The sequence below is a fragment of the Protopterus annectens genome, chromosome 7.part1 (genome assembly GCF_019279795.1).
Source record: "Protopterus annectens isolate FY-2018-M chromosome 7.part1, PAN1.0, whole genome shotgun sequence".
Classification (NCBI taxonomy): domain Eukaryota; kingdom Metazoa; phylum Chordata; order Ceratodontiformes; family Protopteridae; genus Protopterus; species Protopterus annectens.
In genome coordinates this window covers 239,826,445-239,851,596 of record NC_056740.1, presented here as the reverse complement: position 1 = coordinate 239,851,596, position 25,152 = coordinate 239,826,445, and the positions used below count along the sequence as shown (strand labels likewise).

Genomic DNA, 25,152 nt, shown 5'->3' with positions numbered 1-25,152 from the left:
AATTATTGTATTTGCTTATATTTCTGTGGAGCTTTTCTCCTCGGGCCTCCGCTGAAAATGGGCTTCTAGCCCAGTCAGACTTTCCCGGTAAACAAATGTAAATAAATAAATTTCTGTTGTGGCACATGTTATTCACTTCAGTGTTATTATGATATTTATTTATGAATAGACTAAACATTGGCAAATACTTGTTGATAGAGGTATATTGCATTATAATAATCGTGATGTTTATTTCATGTCATTTCATTATAAATTCATAATGTTTTCAACTATGCTTTTCCTTACACACTGAAGAAGCTGCCTAACATGCAGCAAAATCAATTTGTGGATTTCATAAAGTATTTCTGAGCAGTATTTTAAAGATAGGTCACTAATTATTAAGTACCAGATCTAATATAGAGGTTAGAATGAATGTCTCTCTCTCTCTCTCTTGCTCTCTCTCTCTCTCTCTCTCAATGGATGTTAGAACTGATTTGTGGCATAAGCCAGCTCTGGTTCAGTTCACAGTGATGAGCTTCAATATCCAGCCTAGTAACTATAGACCTAATTGTCTTAGGAATTCTGTATAGACTAAAGGAAAAGGTGATTATGAAGCTAGTAACATTAGAGATCTATTGCCTAGTGACACGAATTGATATAGTTTTGTGAAGGGCATGTTCTGCCTTTTGACTCTCATCTATTTTTCCCAAAGCCATTACAGTACTGTTAGATGAAAGAAATAATTTACATGCTGCATACCTGAATCTTGCAAAATATTTGCTATTATCAACAACATCCAGGTTATAAGCAAACATTTCAAAATCAGGAGATATGAATTGAAGATTGGTTATCATGTAGGATACAGTGGGTTGGAGTACATGACCAACTCTCTGATGCTGCAGTATGTACCAGTGTCAAAGTGTCCAGTTCACATCCTTCCACTTTCTGTTATTTTGTTTCTGGAGATGCAGTTTGATAATAATGTATGGCTTACCTAACCTGTTGATGATTGCATCCTGGGTATCATCAACTTTTTACCAGTATACTCCTGTTTTGTAAAGAATGTTTTGAAAATCACTCACATCTGATTCACAAGCAATGGCCTAACATTTGACATTAAACAATGTAGTGCTATGCGGTCTGTAAGAAAGTGGTTCCAGACAGTTAACTACTACATCTATGGCCATCCACTAAAAATAGTTCATATTGGTAAAAGCCTGGATACTTTGACTGATCATGGTCTCTGCTTTGATTTAACTTATTAAGGCATTTGGGCATAAGCAATAGAAGAGCTGATATTATGAGAGATAACGTTCCACTCAGATTAAGTAATTATGCCCCTACATATTTCCACAGCCTTCCCATTTTTCAGTCTCCTAACTTGATATCTTGTCCTGCTAAAACTCAAAGATTCCTTAATAAGAAGATCAATGCCTTCAGCGTATATATGATACCAAGGTTTTCACAACTGTTCTTTTTCTCAGTACCAGTGCAGGTCTCAAAGTACATTTAATACACATGTTGATGATTACACAAGCACACATTAATTCCAAAATTAGATATCACCTATCAAGTTATTTCCAACCTCTGACCCATTGAGCTTATGAACTGATCTTCCTGTTAAGGTTACAGGAGTGACAAACATATCTTTTGATGTGCCAGAGGGACTTCAGTTGCTATGGATTCTTGATATTGATTTCTCACAAAAATGTCAGAATTAAAACAAAGAAAATGGTCTGAGTGGAATGGCCAGAGTCCTTACTACACAGATGCTACTATACAGTGTGTTTTGGTGGCATTTAAAAACTGAAATACAGGTTAATGTACAAAGCATATACACAGCACTTAGTCATAAGTTGTTATAAAGGAGTTATTATAAAGGAGTTATAATGGATCATCTGCTGATAATCTTTGATGTCAACAAGTTGCTATTCATGGTACTGGGTCATTTCTTTACTTTTAGTCATTATAATTATAGCATACACATGTTCTTTTATTATTTGTATAACTACATAGTAATGACAGCTAACTTTTGTCTTCCATTACTATTTGCCAGGTTGGAAAACTTATCAAAGAAGCCTCTTCAAAAAGCAACCTAAAACGTGTGACACTGGAGTTAGGAGGGAAAAACCCATTCATTGTGTTTGCAGATGCTGATAGTAAGTAGCCATAGTGGCCTTTCAGCATGATACCTCTATAATATATCTGTTCTGGCACTCAATATTGGTTCTGCCAAAATACAGTTGCAAGTTTGCCTCTCACCTGTGGCTTGTCATATTATTGTATTTACTTACAAAAGGATATACTTCAGGAAGTTAACAGTCATTTGTACTTTAAACTTGTCTATAGAGACTTGTAATACAATTAATATCACATTAATTTTGATGCATGACTTCAAAGATGTTCACATAGTCTTGTTAATAAGTACTAAACACTGCAGTAACAAAAAGTCAGATACATAAATATGTCTAGTACAGGAGCACTGCTGTTTATCATGTGTTCTGTGGTCACATCTTAAAATATGCACGACTTTTGTTAACATCTTTGAATATTGTACCTTGCTTTATCATAGGTGCTATTCTGTATTGGTAAGGGAATTAACAGAAGACAAAACATGAGTTTTACATTTTTAAAAATGTCTCCTCTTCTCCAAGTTTGTGTGACTTTAGATCTACCATATGTAGAAACTGGAGGTATGAGGTACAGCTTCCACATTAATAGGTGCAGTGGGGCATCTCTTCCTGCAAAAACATCTGTTTAGCAGTACTATTTATTACAGCAGTTGCTTGGGGTTACAAGTAATTGAGATGCTATAGCTGCAGTATTATGTGCCTTACTTAAGGTAGATGTGAGCTAGGATACGGAGAAATCAGTGTAGCAGTGCAGTTTGCACTGTAGTGATGTGCTGAGTTGCATGGCTAACATTTATCCATAGTAATGCATTTTCCCATAAGTACATTGACTCATTATCAAGGAATTCAATCAACTAAAAACTCTCAACCAACAGTTCTGCAATGGTCTATTTAATGCACTACCAGCCTGTGCTATGAAATAGTGCAGGTCTTGCAGACATCACACAGATACAGATTCTCTCCTCATTGCAATGACAGAAACACCCACATGAGCATGTCCACGGGTGTGTTTCTGTCTCTGTGATATGGACAGAAACACACACACACATAGGCATGCACACAGTCTTACACACACACACACACACACACACACACACACACACACAAACACACACATTCTGTGCATGCACATTCTTCATCTACTAACTCCCCTGGTGTCAGAGGTCACAGCTCATCCACCTTATAGGCTCATAGGTAGGTACTAGGCTATTGGCCCTAGGGCCTATATAAGCCTAGCCAAAAATGTACCCTGGCTTTTGTCACCCAAGAAAATTATTTTACTGTTCCCCTGTCGAGCAGAGCCACAGAAGTGATCCCTGGGGTGAATTTCCTATTTCCCATCCAATCATCAAGATTTTTCTTGAAGAGTGCTAATGAGGAGCTCTGTTTGACATAGATAGGTAGTCTGTTCCAGAGTATGAGAAGTCTCTGGGACAGGAATCTATCCCTCCAGCAAGTTCTGTTTATTGTGGTGACAAGGTTTAGGTCCCTAGAGCATGTAGCTCAGAGTGATTGGGATTTCTTTAAGTGGAGCATGTCCAACAGCTTTGGGTTTGACATAGCTTTGTATGTTAGGCAGAGATCACCTCTGTGTAGACGATATGCGATGGAGTAAAGCTGGAGTTTTTTGAGACAGTCTGCGTAGGGCATCTGTTTGAGGCCAGTAATCCTCTTTGTGAGGTATTTCTGTGGCCTTTCCAGTTGTTGTAGATGTCTTGTGAGGTACATAACAAAAGGGGCGTTGTATTCTATAATGGGTCTAATGAGTGATGAGTAGAGGGGAACAATGACCACTTTTTTTCTGGAATTGAAACCTTTTGTGATGAGGTGAGCCACGTAGAATGATTTCCTGACTACTGTGGCAATGTGATTATCAAAGGAGAGAATACTGTCCACCTGTGTCCCAAGGTCTCTTATCACATTTTTCAGCATTAAGTAGACTATCAGCTATGTGGTAGTTCATGGGTACAGAGTTTTTACCAAAGGGGATGACAATACACTTTTTGGCATTGAGCTTCAGGCCATGGCTTTGACACCAGGTATCTGTCTCAGTGAGGCCCTTTTGTAGTATGTCCACATCATTAGGAGTTTCGATTATGGCTCCTAGTTTGCAGTCATCTGCAAACTTTGTTAGCCAAAGACCTTCTGTGTTAGCCTGTACTTCAGAGAAGTAGATGCCAAACAGGAGAGGACCCAGGACTGAACCCTGTGGTACTCTACTTGTCACTGGTCTGAAGTTGGTTTTGGAGTCCACTACTTTCACAGTGTGGGTTCTGTCCATGAGCCAGTTGGCAACCCATCTTGTGACATAGGGATTTATACCTAGTTTAGTGAGCTTATCTATAATTCCAGAGTGGGGGATGGTGTCAAAAGCCTTGGCGAGATCTAGATATGCTGTGTGATCCACTTTACCCTCATCTATGGCTTTGGTGACTGCTTTAAAGAAGTCATTCAGGTTTAGGAGACGTGATCTGCCTTTGACAAATCCGAACTGGGGAACTGGGTAGGGTCCAGAGTTTGGAGATTACCAATGTCTTTGTTTATGAGTTCCATGATGATACATTCCATGGCCTTGCAGACCAGGCTCATCAGGCTAATGGGACGGTAGTTCCCGGGGTCCGTCGTGGCTCCCCCTTTGTGGAGTGGGATAACCATCGCGGTGCACCATTCAGTGGGCACAAAGCCTGAGGTGAGGCTATGATTAAACATGGTACTTAGGTAGGGTGCCAGTTCATTCTGTAGTTCATGTAGAACGCAGCCTGGGATATTGTCAGGTGCCATGGATGCTGTGTTCTTGGCTTTGGAGACTGTGTTTTTTACCTGTGCAGCCGTGATTACAGGAACTTTGCATTCTTCCACTCATATTATCACAATTACCATTCATGCACAATGGTCCTGTAGCACAATCACAGGCACAGACGTACTGTCACACTTTTTCATATATACACACATATCCCACTACCTACCTGGATCAATAATCTATGCAGGGTGTAGCTGCTCCAGTTCCCTACAATTTATTTATTTATTTATTTATGGACATTTGATTACCAGGAAAGTCCGAGTGGGTAGAAGCCCATTTTCAGCAGAGGCCTGTGTAGAAAAGCTACAAATTATTACAAAACATTTTGAGAACAATAATTTTACAATCTTCAAAAATAAAACAAAAACTTCTGCAGTTTAAATAATTATAACAAATTAGATACGATATAAAATATTGGTTAAGAATCAATACAAGGTATATGACACTCATTTAATAGTTAGAAAACATTTAGACAGTTTGTAGAGACATTAAAGATAAGTTGGTCTAATATAAATAGGAACTGCAATATAAAGTGAGGGAAAACAGGCTTATGATATATATAGAGAGAGAAAGTCAGGGAAGAGAATTAGACAGCAGTAAGGAAGTAAGTGAAGAAGGGAGACTAAGAGGATATAATGAATGAAATGGTACTTGTTCACACCTAGGGATATAGTTTATTCTGGTTTTGTGCAAGAACAGAGACAGATTTTAGCTAGGAAAGAGTGGTTTTGAAAGATGGGAGGGAATGTATAGACCTGATGGATACAAGTAAGGAGTTCCAGGCCTTAGCAACCTTGTACAAGTACAGACACTGTCTAGCAGATTTGCTTAGTTTGTAGACAGACAGGAGTTTTTGGTCAGTGGATCACAATGACTGACTGAGAACATAGTTGTGTAGAATGTTTTTAGTGCTGGACAGGCAGAAGGATGCTGGATAATGAATGTTATAGGTGATAAGTTGTGTATATGTTGCTGCTATGGCAGTTCTAACCAATTAAAGCTTTTCAGTGCTGTACTGTGGTGGGTTCTGAAAGGGGCATGTGCTGGAAACTTAGCAACTTTGTTATAGCATTGCTCAAGTTTTAATTTTTGTGAAGCCTGGAGGTTAGTAGGGATCAGAGCACCATAAAAAAGAGCGAGGAAGAGATAAGTAGTGGTAAGTGTAGTTTTAGTTGCGTTGGTGAGAATGTTTTTGGGTCTGTAAAGAATCCCTAGTTTTTGTTGAGTTTTTCTTATGCAATTTTATATATCCAGGGCAAATGTAAGATTGTCATCCACTATCACTCCTACTATTGCGCTATGAGAAGTGATTTCAATGGCTGAATTATCAAGAGAGAAGACGTTAATTTTTTTTCCATGAGAGTGGGATTTGGGGAAAAAAGTAGTAGTTTAGTCTTTTTGGGGTTAAACATGAGTTGAGTTATGAAGCCATGTTTCAGTGGTTGTTAAAGCTTCCTGAGTAATTTTTTGGAGGTGTACCATGTTGCAAACAGAAGTGGAATCATCTGTGTATTGTATTAGGGTAGCCTGTTGTGTGGAAGTATAGAGGTTGCTGGTGAAAATGCTAAAGAGGAGGGGACCAAGGACAGAGCCTTGTGGTGCATCAATGATGACTTGAAGGTAAGGAGGGAGCATGGAGTGCCATTTTACTGACTGATGACTTTTGGACAGGTAGCTTTTAAACCACAGAAAGTTGGCTGAAAGAGACCTAGTGAGCACATTTGAAGTAGGAGTTTGCTGTGAACAACTGTGCTGAAGGCTTTAGACAAGTCTAGAAGTAAGGAAGAGACTAGATTGTCATTATCTCTAGCTTTGTTGACAGTATCTATAGGGCAGTCCTAGTACTATGGGAAGGATGGAAGCCATGTTGTGTATGGGGATACGAGTTCTTCCTGCAGAAGATAGTCTAGGAGTTGAATACATTTTTCAACTATTTTGGTGAGGGGAAATAAGATGGGTCTATGGCCATTGAGTGGGCTAGCCATCAAACAGCTGAACAGCGAACAATAAACAGTGAAAGTTCAGTCACCAAATTTTCATTGCATCAACAATTTAAGTAACTATCTGTCCAACAGTTCCCTGTCTTATACACAGAAGTGTTTCAAACCCACCCAGGTAGGGTGCTTTACCTCACACAACACTCAATGAGGGGAGCTTTACCCCCAACACCACCCTTACTATATATATCAACTGAGACCACAGTACAATGGAGAAAAGGGGTTTGAAACACGTCCATCTATACGATGGGAAAGTCAGTGAAATGACAGTTCAGTGACTGAACTTTCACTGTTTATTGTTCGCTGTTCATCTGTTTGATGGTTAGCCCATTCGATGGCTGAAAGTAGACCCAATAATAAGATTACTATCGGTCTAAAGTTATTAATGTCTGCTGAATGTCCTCCTTTATGCAGAGGGATAATGTGTGACGTTTTCCAGAGAGAGGGGAATGTGGGATTCTCGGATCGACCTAGCAGATTATAACCTCTTACCGCATGGTATAAATAGCTTCGCTGCACCCCCCCCCCCCCTCAGATGGAACTGGCAACTGTGCCAAGTTCTACACCAGTGCTTTATACAAACACCTGTATATCTGCATTACTTGGCCATATCTGATAGGACCAAAACAAGCTCCTCAAGGAAGAGCAAACCTGCTTGGGTGACAACTGCCATTAACAGGTTTTACAATATGAGGAAGAAATTGCTGTCTAAGAGTAAGAGGGAGCGTGACCTAAACTAGAAACATTCCCTCCTCAGCTTAAACAAGCAAATAAGACTTCTTGTGAAGTCCTCTAAAGCAAACTACAAATCCAAATTACCTTCCTCAACTAAGGACAACCATAAGGCATTCTTTAGTTACATCCGTTAGCTAAAAGGAAAGGCCCAGATTTGTGCTGAACAGATAGTTAATGATGCCACATATAGTGAGCCTGTAGACATAGCTAACCTGTTGGCCAATAGATTCTGTGAAAACTTGACTCCCATACCCCTACCACATGTACCTCATGACATCCCTACCACCTACCTCCTACCTTATATCTCTAAAGAGCAGGTCGTAAAGGCTCTCTCTAAGGCCAAAAACACAGCACCTATGGGACCTGATAACATCCCTGGCTGCATCCTACATGGGCTCCAACAAAAATTAGCAACACCATTGGACACTCCTTTCAGTCATAGTCTAAGCAGCAACTCCATCCCAGCTGAATGGAAAACAGCCACCGTTATTCCCTTGCACAAAGGTGATGCTTCCACTGAACCCAGGAATTATAGACCTATTAACCTGACTAGCCTTGTCTGCAAGGCCATGGAGTGAATCATCATGGACCTTATCAACCAAGATATAGGTACATAATCTCCAAACACTTGACCCTACTCAGTTTGGATTTGTCAAAGGGAGATAATGCCTGTTAAACCTGGCAGACTTCTTCAAGACAGTCATCAAGGCCCTGGGCAAGGGGAAATCTGTGCATACAACCTACCTAGACTTAGCCAAGGTTTTTGAGACTATCCCCCATTTAGGCATCATTGACAAACTCACCCAGCTAGGTATCAACCCTTATATCATTAGATGGGTCACTAACTGGATCACTGATAAAGTACATATAGTCAAAATAGGGAATCCACCTCCAGCAGTAGACCTGTAACCAGTGGTGTTCCACAGGGATCAGTCCTGGGATCTCTACTATTTGGAATCTATTTCTCTGAAGTATATGCAAAAATTAAAGGTCTGTAGCTGTGACAAAGTTTGCTGATGACTGCAAACTGGGAGTGGTCATAGAATCTCCAAATGATGTCAACATCTTACAAGAGAGTCTTACACAATCAAATGATCGGCGCCAAACTTATGGCCTTAAACTCAATGCAAAAAATGTATTATTATCCATTTCAGTAAGAGCAATATTCATGCTAACTACTACATCAATAGGAAAACCCTAAGTACGCACTCACTGGTGAGAGTCCTGGGCACACAGGTTGGCAGCAACCTTACTTTTGATCACCATGTCTCCACAGTGGTAAAAAGGGCATTCTATACTGCTCATCTTATAAGTAAGGGCATTGTGTCCAAAAAAAGAAGTTATAACTTCCCTGTACTGTTCCCTCATCAGGCCAATAATTGAGTACAATACCCCTTTTGGTATGTACCTCTTCAAGCATCTGCAGCAATTGGAGAAACCACAAAGGTTCCTCACAAGGTCTTCAGCATCTGTCCTATATGGATAATCTGAAATCACTGTCATTTTATTCTGTTTCATAGAGACTACTCAGAGGTGATCTCTGCCTTGCTTTTAAGGCAATATCTGACCCTTATTTACTGGAAATGCTGCATATGCACAAGTCAAATGGTACATGAGTTACTCACTCTAAATACCTTAACCTGGTATGTGACATTTAATAGAACCTGCTGGAGGGACAGATTTGTCTCCCAGAGGTTACTATACCTTTGGAACAGACTCCCACTTCATGTCAAACAGAGCACCACGTTGGCCCTCTTCAAACGCAGTCTGGACGATTGGATGGGTAACCATAAATTCACCCCCAGAGTTCCACCTGTGTCCCTCTTAGACAGGGGCAATAGGTGCTGATCGTAAAAATAAGGGTGGAACTTGGCTAAGTTTGTAAGGGTCCTGAGGCCATTAGCCTAGTAACTTCCTATGATCCTATGATTTTATGACCTATTTATAAGGCTTGAGACAGGATACAAAAAGCTATTGGCTGCTATTTTTTTAAGTCCTCGCTTGCATCTGTTTAGACATATGACATTGTTTCTGCCAAAATACAGCTGATAGGGACACTCTGATAACTAGTGGTATACACGTACGCATATCTTGCTCAGCTCTTTAAAGTAATTGGACTAAATGGAATGTAAAACTTCTTTTCTATGTAAATATCAAAAAGAAACAGTACATTGGGATGCTTATGGACTTATCCAAAAGGAACAGTGCATTGGGATGCTTATGGGATTCATTATACTTGAGTTTATGTCATTTGGACATTGAATAAAAATGTTCAAATCACAAAAATTATGGGGAAAAATCAAGCAAGCTTCTCCCCCAAACTCCTTGTTACTTATATATATGAACACCACAATCACTACAGTGGGCAAAGGGCAAATTTCTGGCCCTCATTGTACCTCAATCTCACATATCCAAATACTGGCAATGTTTGAAAAGTGAATTTTCAAACTATCTAGACAGTATTTCAAGTATTCAAAATTTTGACAGTTTGAGCACTTGGAGGTAAACCATGTATTTATGTATTTACTACCTTTGTTAACCGGGTAATGGGCTGGTCCTGGGACTATCTTCAGACAAGACCATGGACAGTGTGACAGTTACAATCATAAACAAATAAGTAAACTAATACAGCTTTATATGTATATACAATTGTTATAATACTCTACCCACAGCTACCACACTTACATGCATCCCCAAAGAGTTCACTGTCTAGTAACAGAGCTGTTCTTCTGGAAAGCTATCTCACTATGAACTGGGACAAACTTGTCTAACATGCGAAGCACTTGTGCTGTCTTGCATACTAGTCAATTTGTCTGTCAGTCCTAGCCATGGTGTTTCCTAGTAGATCTGTTTAACAGCTGAGATATCAGATGTGGAAATAAATTACAACTAAGTGATGATTGTAACAGAATGCATGTTACTTAAAGCAAAATAAACATTCTTGATGAAAGTTGCATCTAGCAAGAAAAAATAAATAAAATCAACTAATGTTATTTTTTAACACAAGTGAAAAGTCTTTGTGAATTACTAAGTTCCCTGCAAAATTAGTAGATGAAAATCAGCCCTTTGCATTAGATGCTACTGCCTCTGTGCAACTTCTGCATCTTCTACCCACAGAAAGTTAAACGGTAAGTTGTCCTTTGCTTGAGAACTTGTTAACATGTACCCATTGTAAGGCTTCATTATGTCACAGAACAGGGATATCTAGTCTCATGGCAGCTAGTCTAACTTTCAGACATTCATGAGTTTATACTAACAGTCTTGACACTTAAGACAAGTTACATAATTTTTTCCTCTATTGAATAGTTCAGTAACAATCTCTACCAGATTAATGATTTTCTAAACCAGCGACAGCCAGATGTTGAGGAAGATTTCATATCAATGCAAGAGAATACAGAGCTCTGAAAAACACCTTCTACATTACTGGAATTCAGGCATTGATTAGACAAAACACCGAAGACAATCACTTTTGTGGCATGACATTCCGATCTATTGCAAGCGCTTGTGTGCCATATGTTTGTGTGACACTTGTTCACTGCTACTTGTTCAAAGAAGCAAGTGCTCAAACTCCAACTAGCTTGATCTCCCATAAGTACTAAGCTCAAATAGCCCTAACAGAACCCTAACTCTAACCCCAAAACTCCCTTTTTGCCCCAACCCAAAAACTCCTTTCTTGCTCCCTCACCTAAAACTCCACCCCAAACCTAAATTCCCCATTTGCTCCCTTCCTGCTCCCTAAACCTAAATCTCCCTTCCTGCTCTCTAACCCTAAAATTCCCCTCCCTAATCCTACCTACTCCCACTCATTTTTGACTTTGAATACAAGCAGTGCTCTGTCTCCATGGCTGTTTGCTCAGACTCATGTTAGAGTTTGAGGACAACAGCAGCCTTCATGAGCTACAAGGCACTCATGTCTCTGGCTTTTATACAGCGATTTTTGAGCTTTTAGGATTCAGGCACATGTAGTGAACCCTGACTTAACACAGAAGGCCTGGAAATACCTACATGGCACTTAGAATTGGCTTTCCAGCAATGTGGCATAAAGAATCACTTCAACTTTCCCATAATGTTTCATTTTGTAGTGTATCTCATAATACATTCTCAGGATGCTGATTAATGTTTAAAGAAACTACCTTTTAAATGGAGCCTGTTACTGTGCAGATAATGGCCAGCAAGAAAATGGCAACTGGGTGAATGAATGAATGAATGAATGAATGAATGAATGAATGAATGAATGAATGAATGGTAATCTAATGAATGTCATCTGTCTAGGTGCTGTTGTCGGGGGATTTCAACAGTCAGATATCACAGCTGGACACTAGACATATTACTGCAGAAAAAGCCACAGGCCTCAAATCAGGCTTGGGAAATTCTGAATTTTCTTCTAGTACTCACCTGCGGAAAGAAAGCTATAACTATTGTAGCAGATGAAATCATGGATTCAGAGTGATCATCACAAAGTCTTGTTTAGCATATATACAAGAGCAGAGTCAAGCCACAACTTCTGGTATGGCATCCATATATTAACAAGCATCACCTGCATGCTCTCCTACCCACTTAACTCTTGGGACTTCTTTCCTATACAAGTGGAGCAACAAGCAGCTTATCTTACAGGTGATGGATAGTCTGGACATATCATGGGCAAATTTAATTAAGAAAAACAGGAAATGAGCAATTCCAAGGGTGATTATACACAACAGACAGTAACCCTCTTGACTGCATGGGAGAACTGACCAGATGGAGACTGATGGATCATCTGACTGCCTACAGGATGATGGATCATCTGACTGCCTACAGATCATCCACAAGCAACTCTCACTATAATTCTGTAAGAGAGCAAAGAAATGAAAACAACACTGTAAACGTATACTGTAAAAATGGAAGGAAGTTTTCAAAATAAGGAAACTACTGTCAAGTACCAGTCTAATGCTATGCAGCAACTGGGGAGGACAATGAGAAACAAAGGGTGAGATTAGAGCCCTCTGAATTCTGCCACAAGTATCAGGGTGAGATTAGAGTCCTCTGAATACTGCCACAAGTATCAGGGTGAGATTAGAGACCTCTGTATATGGTCACAAGTATCTGGGTGAGATTAGAAGCCTCTGAATACTGCCACAAGTATCAGGGTGAGATTAGAGTCCTCTGAATACTGCCACAAGTATCAGGGTGAGATTAGAGTCCTCTGAATACTGCCACAAGTATCAGGGTGAGATTAAAGTCCTCTGAATACTGCCACAATATTAGGGTGAGATTAGAGTCCTCTGAATATGGCCACAAGTATCTGGGTGAGATTAGAACCCTCTGAATATGGCCACAAGTATCTGTGTGAGATTAGAAGATTCTGAATACTGCCACAAGTATCTGGGTGAGATCAGAGGCCTTTAAATACTGCCACAAGTATCGGGGTGAGATTAGAGTCCTCTGAATACTGCCACAAGTATCAGGGTGAGATTAGAGTCCTCTGAATACTGCCACAAGTATCAGGGTGAGATTAGAGGCCTCTAAATATGGCCACAAGTATCTGGGTGAGATTAGAAGCCTCTGAATATGGCCACAAGTAGATGTGTGAGATTAGAAGATTCTGAATACTGCCACAAGTATCTGGGTGAAATTAGAGGCTTCTAAATACTGCCACAAGTATCTGGGTGAAATTAGAGGCTTCTAAATACTGCTACAAGTATCTGGAAGCCAAGTTAGTCGAGTTTGAGGACCAAGCTAAAAGGAAAAATATGCAGGTAATCAGAATCCACAAACAATTAGAAGGACGGGACTGTAGAGGGCTGATAAAGCAGATGCTGTCTTAGTGGATAGGCCTCAAACTCAAAGCCATTAATATAGAAAGAGCTCATTGGGCTCCATGGAAACCACATCATAGATGACAGTCGGTGTTGCACGAAAAGGCTGCAGCTCTAATTGAGAGACAAAAAAGGGACTAAACAGCTGCATTAGATGCTTAACTGTGACATAGAAAGCTGTGTATTACTCTCATTTGGGAAGCCTCATTTACCTGTCTTTGGAACTTAGTATAGTGCTCATTTTCTGTTTTGGATCTCTTAGGTTAATCTGCTTGCAATCTGGAGTGCTATGTTAATCAAATGTCACAATTCAGCAAGGAGTTCAATGATCCTGGAATCCTAGTGGGCCATAGAGATTCCAATGATATGGTAAAGTGTGGGTTATGGAGGGAAGCCTCCTCCACTGTGGCGCTCGGGAATTATAGGATTTTTTTTTTAGTTTTGTCAGTCAGGGATGGCAAGCTCTTTATGGTATTTGACGGAGGTGCTGGCCTGAATTGTGTGGAAAATGGTTGCTTCCACTGACTTTGTCTGGGACCTTATGCTGGCTAATTGGTTTAGTTATGTGGGAAATAACTATGAGAGTACATCTTGGGGTAGGGTCAATTTAGGTCCTATAAGGAAGGGGTCATTTAAAAAATGAAATTGTAAACCTTTTTTGTTCCCACTTGTTAAACAGAGCTTCTGGTGGTGTAGATCTATGCAGGACAAACCAGATGTCCCCCTTATTTTTGGAATGAGGCATTGATTTCTCTAAGTGTAGAGGCATTTAATTCACACAGTGTATAGTAGCTAAGCTCCCTCCTTGGAATCATGTCCTTCATAGGTGTATTTCATAGGTCCATAGGTTAATAGGTTCATACTAGGTTATCTGCCCTAGGGCATTTATAAGCCTAGCCAGAGTGTGTTTGGCTTTCGCCACCCATTTTAAATTCATTTTGCTATGCCCTTTTTCAAGGTTAGTATACTGTGCCTCTGTCTAACAGTGACACAGACGTGATACCCAGGGTAAACCTACAATCTCCCAGCCACTCATCAAGATTCCTCTTGAAGAGAGTCAATGGGGGACTCTGCCTAACCTGGACTGGGATTTTATTCCAGAGTGAAGGGAGCCTCTGGGTTATGAATCTGTCCCTCCAGCATGTTCTATTTATTTCAGTGCTGAGGTTCAAGTCTCTCGAGCACGTAGCTCGATGGGATTTAATTTTTCTGAGGTGCAGCATGTCCATTAATTCCGGGTTGGACATGGCTTTATACGTCAGGCACAGATCGCCTCTGAGCAGGCGGTATGCCACTGAGTAGAGCTGGAGTTTCTTTAACTGGGCAGCATATGGCATCTGTTTGAGCCCTTTGATCCTCTTGGTGAGGTACTTTTGGGGTCTTTCCAGTTGCTGCAGGTGTCTGGTAAAGTACATCCCAAAAGGGGCATTGTACTCAATTATGGGCCTGATGAGGGATGAGTAAAGAGGCACAATGACCTCCCCTGATCTAGATGTGAATCCCTTCATGATTAGGTGGGCTATATAAAATGTTCTTCTAACCACTTTGTCCACGTGGTTGTCAAATGAGAGATTGCTATCAACTTGGGTCCCCAGGTCCCTAATTACTTCTTATGTACTTAATGGATTACCACCCATGTGGTAATTTGTGGGCACTTTGTTTTTGCTAAAGGGGATGACTATACAATTTTTGGCATTTAGCTTGAGGCCATGGCTCTGACAACAGTTGTCTGTTTCTATGAGGCCCTTTTGGAGGATGCTTGTGTCGGCTGGAGAGTCAATTATGGCACCCAGTTTGCAGTCATCTGGGAATTTGGTCAGCCACAGTCCTTATATGTTAGCCTGTACCTCCGAGAAATATATACCAAACAAGAGAGGTCCCAGGACTGAGCATTTTGGGGCGCCACTTGTAACTGGTTTGGAGTCTGACATGGCTCCAGCAATTCTAATCATGTGGGTTCTGTCCTTGAGCCAGTTTGCAATCCATCTAGTGACATAGGGGGTTATATTTAAGCTGGTGAGCTTATCTATAATGCCCGAGTGAGGTATTGTATCGAAGGCTTTTGCGAGGTCCAGGTAGGCTGTGTGGACCACCTTCCCCTCGTCAATGGCCTTGGTGACTGTTTCAAAGAAATCGACCAGGTTTAAGAGGCAGGATCTGCCCTTAACAAAGCTGAACTGGGTAGGATCCAGTGTCTGTAGGTCCCCAATATATTTATTTATGATTTCCATGATGATCCTTTCCATAGCTTTGCAGACCAAGCTAGTCAGGCTTATGGGGCGATAGTTTCCAGGATCCGTTGAGGCACTACCTTTGTGGAGAGGGACCACTGTTGCTGTACGCCACTCTTTGGGTACATATCCTGTAGTAAGGCTGAGATTGAACAGTAGTTTTATGTTTGGGTTTAGCTCTTCTTGGAGTTCATGTAGGATGCAGCCTGGGACACCGTCTGGTCCCATTGATGCTGTGTTTTTTGCTTTGGAGAGGGCGGCTCTTACCTGAGCATCTGAGATGTCAGGGGAGCAGCACTCTGCTGGGATAGATATTTGCCCTTTTGATGGGAAGGGGGGTGAAAACTTTGCGCTGAACCTGTCAGCTAGGATGTTGGCAATGTCTGTGGGTTCGGTGTATTTTTTGTCATTTTGGACTAAGTCTGAGCATATCTGGGAATTCCCACCCAGGTTCCTAACATAACTAAAGAAAGCCTTGTGATTATCCTTAGTGTCCTGTGCAATTTTTCTCTCAAAGCTGGCCTTAGACGATTTTATGAGTGCCCATAGTTTTTTGCTAATACTGATCAGAGATGCCTTCCCTTTTTGGGATTTTGCTCTATCATGTAGTAGCTTCCTCCTTCTATTGTATAGTTTGTTTATGGCTGAGGTCCACCAGACAGGACGTCTGCCTTTGGAGGATTGGGTCTTCATTTTATTTGGGATTGCATGATCCATGCATTCCTGAAGGTGTTCATAGAATGCGTTTATAAAGGATTCTGTGGTCTGGGCCATATTTTTACAGGCCCAGGTCCTTTGAAGGATTCCACCTCACTTTTGAGGAGTGTGAAATTTGCTTTAGAGAAGTTTTTCACTGTGGTTTTCTGGGCAGGGGGTGGGGTCGGGATGTGAATATCCAGTGAGATTAGTTTATGGTCTGATCTTACCAGTGAGGGATACACTTCAGGTCTGGAGCACAGAGTCCCCATGTTGGTGATGATCAGGTCCCTCTTGTGGGAGTGGTAACAAGTTGTTCCATAGCATTTGAGTTTATAAATTCTAGGAACCTTTGGGCTAGGGTGTTGGAGCTAGAGTAATGCTCCCAGTCTATGTTTGGGTAGTTGAAGTTGCCCAATATAATGGTGTTTGGAGAGACCTTCATATTTTCCAGTGTTCTCAGGAAGGCCGAGTGGGGTTCCTGGGTTTGGGAGGGTGGTCTGTAGCAGGCTATAAACTGGAAGGCAGTTTACCCACTGTTAGTTGCACATGGATAGTCTCTGATGCTTCATGCTGTGCCACCAACCTGGAGGTGTGGGTATCTTTGACGAATATTGATACTCCCCCTCCTTTTGTGGTTCGGTCCAAGTTTTGGGGCTGAAAAGCATGGTATGAGGTATAACCTGGTAGTGCTGGGGTGTTCTCGGGAGCCTTGAACCAGGTTTCTGTTACTGCACAGATATCAATGTTCTCCATGCTAAGTAGAGTTTTGAGTGCGTGCATCTTGAGGTTTAGACTTCTGGTGTTGAGTAGCATTACTCTTAGTTTCTTATCCCTTGTGATACCTATGGAGGTGGGTTTGCCTTTTGAGCCTTGCCTAAAAAAGGCACTATGGGGGTAGCAAGAGCCTTTGCCACTATCTGAAAGCCCAGGGGTGACAGGTGCAAGCCATCCCTAGCGAAGCATCGTGGCTTGTCAAGCATGTCATCCCAGGCTGACAGGCATTGGATCCCCTTTGAATGACACCAATACTTAAGCCAGTTGTTGAAATTGATCATCTTGTCTTCATATTGTGGCATCATTCTTGGTGAGAGTAAGATGCTACTCAAGGTCAGGGTCATACCGGCCTGGGCGATATGCTCAGAGAGCTCCTCTATGTCTCTTTTCATGTAGTCCAGGGAGGTATGTCTCAGGTCATTCACACCAGCATGGACAATGACTGAGTCATATTTGTACTTGCCTTGGAGTGGCCTGAGTGCTTGTGTTATGTGGCGGATCCTAGCGCCCGACAGGCAGCTCACCATGACCTTCTCCTTGTTCAGCCTGGTGAGTGGGACGTCAGTGTCCCTGATGATAGAGTCACCTATTACAAGTGTATCACGTGTGTTGTTTAGCCTTAAGGGCTGTGACTGTTTGGCACACTGGCTTTGTGAGCTATGTGTTGCACGTGTTTTGTTTTGGGGTAGCGGTTGCTTGGGTGTCTGCTTTGGAGGTCTCTGCTGCTTAGGCAGATTTTTATTTAGAGCCTCCGAGTATGTTTTTGTGTGTTTATGTGTTTGGTTTGCTGTTGTGGTAGGTCTCTGTGAGACTGGAATTGTAGTGAGTGTGGTTTCCTTCTCCTCCTGACTGGTTACACCAGTACTGAGTTGAGAGAGCTTAGCCTCCAGTTTGGCTATATGGTTGCATCTCTCACATGAGTTTAAATGAGTTAAACCAAGCCTATGCTAAAATAAAAAATGTGTTAAGTGACTTATTCATTGAGGGCAGTATTGATACTGCTTTATATCAATACTAAACTATCTTAGCTCCATTGGTGCCAGTTATTTTCGGAGTCCCTAAGCTCCACAAAAGCATTCAGAGTCCCCCGTTTAGACCAATCATAGATGGTCGTCAGTCCATTACTTATTCATGTGCTAAATGGGTGGACAACAAGTTGAAAGATACACTCAAGACCGAGCCTCAAATTTGTAAGGATTCCTGGCACGTTTTGGAATCTTTAAATAACATTCCCTTTGACACCAATTTTAATTTCCTGACAGCTGATGTCAGGGATTTATAACGTGATTCCAAGACATTGGTATAGATTGGGTTAGGGATTTTCTGTTATATAAACGAGTGCCAGGGAACAACATTGATCTGATTGTTAGTCTTTTAGAATTGGTGTTGAGTAATAATTTCTTTATGTTCAAAAAAGATCTGTATTTACAGCTTACAGGTGTTGCAATGGGCTCCCCTTGTGGGGGCAGCTTTGCAAATTCAGTAATGGCTTATTGGGAACATACTTTTTTGTTCCAACATTCATTATATAAGGATGCCGTTGTATGGTACACAAGGTACCAAGACGACATCCTTATAATATTTAAGGGAGATGAAGAAGTGGCCCAAAATTTGATTGGAGTTATGAATTCATTTACCCCTTTTTTGTCCTTTACCTACAGCTTTAATAAGATTTCCATAAATTATTTGGACATTTTAATACGAAAAGATTTCGAAAAGGCATATTTTGCACTAGTGTGTTTCGGAAACCTCATTATAGTAATTCTTTTCTTCATTTTACTAGTTGCCACCCCTACTTTCAGAAGAGAGGGGTGGTGAAAAGCCAAATTGTTCGGGCTTCAAGAATGTGCTCCGAAGAAACAGCATTCGAGGAAGAATGTCATTATTTGGCTTCAATGTTTTTAAACAGAGGGTACCCGAACAAATTAATTAACTCTGTGATAGTTGAGGTTTCCCATAAAAGACAGACTGGCCTTTTAGGACCAATTCTAAAAACAGACCAGATTAATACATCTACTGTGAATGAAAATTTGACTAGTGAAGTATGCCCATTGGTTAATGTAGGTTCAAAACAAGTGGATTACAGTACTTGTTTTCTCATACAATTTAATATATTGTCACCAGAAATTAGACGTATACTTAATAATAATTGGGAATTTATCACTCAGGATGCTCATATGAGTAAAAATTTAGGACAAAAACCATTAGTTGTTTTTAAGAAGGCTCCTTCCCTAAAAGTTCTTTTGGAACGCACACCTAAGGAACAAAAACTGAATAATGGAATGTATAGATGTGGCCGTTGTAGATACTGTAAATATATAAAGACAGGTACCTCCTTTACAATTCGGGATGTAAAATACCATATGAACAACAAGTGTGACTGCAATAGCCAAGGCGTAGTATATCTCACTAGTTGTAAAAACTGTGCTGCGTTCTATTTGGGGAAGATGGAACGTCACTTAAAACAACGAATATATGAGCACCTGTATGCAATTTCCAAGGGAGTATTAACAAATGCCTTAGCGAAACATATTTCTGAAAACCCAGCTCATGGTTTTTTATTCATAGTAGTGCAAAAGATAGAGTTGAATCCCAGAGGTGGCCCTTGGCACCTCAAACTAGAAGAATCTGAGCTATTGTGGCAGCTCAAAACTAGTGCCTATATTCATCCAGGCATAAATGAAATGTGTTCCATCAAATGTCTGTTAAAATTAAAATCTCTTATGAGATGAAGGTAATGAATGTATAATGTATATTGTTTTTAATGTAATGTATTTTTATTTCATCAAAAATAGTTTGTAAAGTTTTCTTCCTATTACAATATTTATACATAACAAAATAATAATTCATTTAGTATTTTAGCGGGTGTGTTTTAGATGAAAATACATTGTTAATGTTTATAAATTAAAATAAAGTTAAGGGTACGAAGTATATACTTTGTTTAGGAAAAATTTCCTGATTTTTTAATGTTCTGTCAAGGTCAAGATTGAATATATATACTTAGTATTTTTCCATTGAGAAATGTTCAACTGCAGTAGGTTTTTTAAAGGGATGGTTAATTAACTAATTAAATCAATGATTCAATTATGTGAAAAGTTAGAGGGACTATAATAGTACTGAAGCATTTGCTATTAGTTTGTCTGAAGAAGTGCATGTATCTTATGCATGAAAGCGCTCACAAACAGTAAAGTATTTTGGGATTTTTACTTCGACTGGCGTCTTTTTGTTGGATCCACTTTGGCAGTTTTTTTCTTGGTTATTTGAGCTTTGCTTGTCTGTGTTTTGCATCTCTCACATGTGTTGGAATTTGTTGGGAGGAGGAGAGGGTTGTCTGTGTACATGAGGCAGTTGTAACATTGCTTCAAGATTCCCAGATTCACCAGCTGGACCGGAGAGGAGATGGACAACTGACCTTTGGATATGCTAGAATAGTATTGGGAATTCCTTTATAATTGAAAAAAAGGACCAATGGGGAACAAGGTACTCAAGGGGAGTTTGTGAGGGTGTAGTGCTTTTAATTTAGTGCTGACTTAGTGAGCAAGTGCCAGGTAACTTAAATGCAATGTGTTACAGGTAACTTAAATGCATAAACGACAAACAGTAACTTTCTTTCAAGTGAAACAAGGAAATAAGTACAGTAAGCAATGCAGATATCACTAGGGATCCACAGAAGTGCTGAAAAGCCGTGTTTTAGGTGAAATTAGCATTTCAGGGAAATAACAAGCAAACAAAGAACAAGCATACAAACAAAGCTAGATTCAGCAGGCCATCTAGTCTATGCTACAGCAAACAAGGTGTACCAATTTCAGTAAGAAACAGTTCAAATATGCAGGCACTATAAGCCTTTAACCAGAAATTCCCAGCTCAGAAGGGCAGAGTCCAGCCTCTCCTCCCACAAGAGTGCAGACCACGAACCCTCTTAATGTAAAATAACTGGCCTGAAGCCCAAGTGCTTAAACCAGAACTAATACACTTTTAGAATAACCGACACTGAGCCCTCAATCAGCAGTTCCCAACTTAGAAGGATGTAAGCTACCTGTCCTGCCACCACAGTGCAGGCCACAAACCTTCCTAATGTAAAACAACTGGTCTGAAGCCCAAGTGCTTAATCCAAAAGACTTAGAATGATTTTGTAAATGTTTACTCATATTGCTTTGGTAAATGCACAGTTCTTTCAGTCTCTAAATTTGGAATTTGTCAAGTGGAACATAAAGTTATTTCTACCACATTTGGATACAGATGAGATGGAGAAGGTACTAGGTATAGATCAGGGCATGAACAGAAGCAAACAGTGTGGGCTAATAAATGGTGTCTTGGGGGTTTTTATATGCTGCTTCTTACACTAACATGGCACAAAACTAGTCTACATGTTCCCCAACTCTAAAATAAGCTGTGTATAGATGCAGTCATGGACCCTATTGATGGAAGGAGCTGATCATTTCTTACATGGAATGGAAATGGTCTCCGGGACCCAGTGAAATAGGATACGATATTCACCTTCCTCAAGAAACTCAGCCTGGATGTTATAGCTCTACAGGAGACCCAATTGAATTTGAAGGAACATAAAAAATGCAAAGAACACGATATGTTTTGGCTGAGCAGTCTGCATACTCTGAATATAGGCAACAAGGGATGGTGCTGCTGTTTCCCCACTACTTGAATTTGATATACAGACTAAGCTAAGTGCTGAAAGTGGAATATTTGTTGCTGGGAAGAGTAACCTGGGTCTAGAAAGAATTATCTTAATTAGTGTCTACTTTCTCCTGGGATTTAAACTGTCAGGTTTGAGATTTATATTATCAACAGTTGCAGCATTCGCAGATGGTACTTTGTTAATTATGGGAGATTACAACATGGCAATGTCTTCAGGTGACATCTCCAAGGTCCAAAGCAGAGAGAAAGATGTCACAGGAAAGTACATTTTTGAAATCATTCATATTAGATTATCAGTGTGGGCTGAAGCCATAACTTCTGTCCAAGGAGAAAACTTAGACCAAGGGATTTACTTTTTAATCACTGAGCCACAGACAACAATAAAAAATAAATAGTGTTTATACAGTTAAAGGAAATAAATGTTTAATTAAATGTGCAGACCCACCCAATTACCATTTCAGATCATGTCTCAGTACAGGTTATCATACGCAGGGAGATTTCCAGGGCCCAAATGTTTTCTGCTTGTCATCTTGTATACATTTCCTGTTCCTGTGATGTTGGACAGTACCACTTACAAAGAATGGGTTATGGGTATGATGAGACAGCAATCTCTTGGTGTGGATAGGTGCTACCCCATGAATGAAACTGCCTTAAAGATGGCATCCAGTGATAGATAAGGGCCTACTGTGCTGTCACTCACAGGAGAGTTCAGAAGCATTATTAGTATCTTCTGCAGGAGCTGAGACACTGGCAAACACTTACTAAGCATTCTATAGAATTGCAGAAGCAGAGAAGGAAGAACGTACGCTGAACTTCAGAGACAAACTGATCATAGGTTCATAGGTCATAGGTAGGTACTAGGCTATCGGCCCAAGGGCCTAAGTCTAGCCAATAATGTTCCCTGGCTTATGCCACCCAAGAAAGTTATTTTCCTGTGCCCCTGTCGAGCAGAGCCGCAGAAGTGATCCCTGTGGTGTATTTGCTATTTCCCATCCACTCATCAAGATTTTTCTTGAAGAGTGCTAATGAGGAACTTTGCTTGACATAGATGGGTAGCTTGTTCCAGAGTATGGGAAGTCTCTTGGACAGTAGGGAAGTCTCTGGGACAGAAGTGATCAGAAATTAATATTTGAGAGGCATGCATTCAGCACTATTTTAATACACCAAAAGCCTTAAGATCTTTAGCACTAGCACTTAAACAAGAGGGGGGAGTTAGGGTTATTACTAAAATGTGGGATTATGGAGAGGAGATCTGGAAGGTCACTCCATCTGGGATATTGCATGCATTAATACATTATTATGCCAAGCTTTATTATCTCCATCGATGACATCTCATTTAGGTTGGAGAACATATTCAATTATCTTACAGCTAGACTCTTCACTCCCTTAATGAGGCACAGCGATCCATTTTAACTCAGGACATGAGAAAGGAGGATGTGAAGTTGGACCTTTATCACCAGGCAAGTGGCAAGTCCCCCAGACCTGATAGTATGCCACTGGAAGTGCGGACACTATTAGTGGATGACTTGCTGAGAATATGGCTGAAGTTAATGAATCAAATGCTAAAAGGGACACCATCTTTGTGCTCCTGGAAGCAGGCTGTGGTAATGGCTATACTGAAAGGGGAGAAAAACTCTACATTCCCTGAATCATCTTGTTCAATATTGATTTTTAACCATGACTACAAAGTCTTTATAACTATCTTGGCTAGGAGGCAGCAAGGTTTATTTCCTCGATTATCCATGGAGACAAGTGCAAATTTGTAGAGGGCAGACAAACTTTTGATAACACATTACAAACAATGATGGTTCTATATGATGCCCATATGTCCATACGTCTTGACTAATTCTAAGCCTAGATGCACAAAAAGCTTTTAGTATGGTTAGGTGGGATAATGTGTTTGGAGTTTTAAGCAATCTGGCTTTCCTCGCCTTTTTTAGATTTAATTCAAACAATCAGTAGGGGTGTTTTGGATTCACTTGTGATTAAGGTTGGACTATCAGATCCTTTTCAGCTGAATAGGGGGACCAGGTAGGGATGTCTCTTTTCCCATTACTATTTGCACTATATTAAGAGCCATTGTCCCAAGCTGTAATGGAACTTCTTATAAGGGATATACATTGTGGGATATGAATTTGAGTCTCTCTTTGTTTGCTGATAATAAACTGCTGACCTTAACTAATCAGGTGAGGATATGATGAATTTATTTCATACTTTGATTGAATCTTGGTCCCTTTCTGGATACAAAATAAATATTAATAAACTAATCAAGAGTTAGAGAGAGGATATCCTTTCCCAAATGAACAGAATAAACTGAAGTGTTAAACTAAAAGTGTGGATATATTTGAAAGATCCATAGGACTTAATTATGAAAAAAAATTAAAAAAATAATGAATCATTTTCAAAAATGGAGCAATATAACAATAGACCTAGATCCAAACCATCAGGCCTTAAACTGGTTTATATTCCCTTTGCTCCTTCACAGTATGCAAGCATTGGGTTTCCCTCCCAACTACCGAATATTCTATTAAATTGCAAAACTCAGGAAGGATTTTCTGTGGGACAAAAAAAGACCAAAGGTTTCTTGGAAGAAAAGAGAATTACCAGCACAACATGGTGGGCTGTCACTTCTTAACCTAGAGCTATACCATAGTGCAAAGTCTATGTTGCTTTTAGCTAAAATGCAAACTCCATCATATAAAACAGTATGGAGCAGTATGATTGCCTCCTCTGCACACCCCCCCACCTCACAATATGGATTAGTTTGACGCTTTCTTTCTAAATTAACCAATTCTACGCCTGCGAGTTGCCCTTTGAAAAGTGAAAAGGGGAATTTACAAACTTTTAAAAAAGTCTTCCATTGTCTGATCTAAGAGATGTACTTATTCAAATATAATGCTATTAAACAAAAGGAGTAGTTACACCAGCACTAAAGAACTGGACCTTGAGGGCAACCTAACTAAGTTATTGGTACTAGTTCATAGAAGATGATGGAATTATGACATTGCAAGTAACAAGTCAGAATTAAAATCCACCTCCTGGCGCTCATCTAGAATACTAAGGTGTAATTTATGAACTGAAAATAGTGCCTTGGTTTATGAGGGAAGATATCAGGGAAGCAGATTTGATCACATTAGTTAGGGATGTGAAGGGAAATCTTAATCTCATCCAGGATCATGAGATCTCCAGGTTTTGTAAAGCCTAAAGTATCAGCAAGTTTTCCCTGCTTTTATGACTCAAGACGGGCTGGGATAAATTACTGGGACAACCAATAAGGGAAAAAACATGGATCCATGAGTTAGTCCAACAAAGGATAATAAAAAAATCAAGATGGTTTAGAATATTTGGGTGTAAGTG

The 25,152-nt window shown here is 40.2% G+C and overlaps 1 protein-coding gene across 1 annotated transcript in view; it reads left to right on the top strand.

Annotated features, from left to right (window-relative positions):
- Nucleotides 1–25,152, top strand: part of ALDH1A3 (aldehyde dehydrogenase 1 family member A3) — a 567,347-nt gene that overhangs the window by 436,420 nt on the left and 105,775 nt on the right. Inside the window, exon 8 of the mRNA XM_044078687.1 lies at nucleotides 2,036–2,138. Coding sequence (XP_043934622.1) covers nucleotides 2,036–2,138 — 103 coding nt within the window. The remainder of the gene's footprint in view (nucleotides 1–2,035; nucleotides 2,139–25,152) is intronic.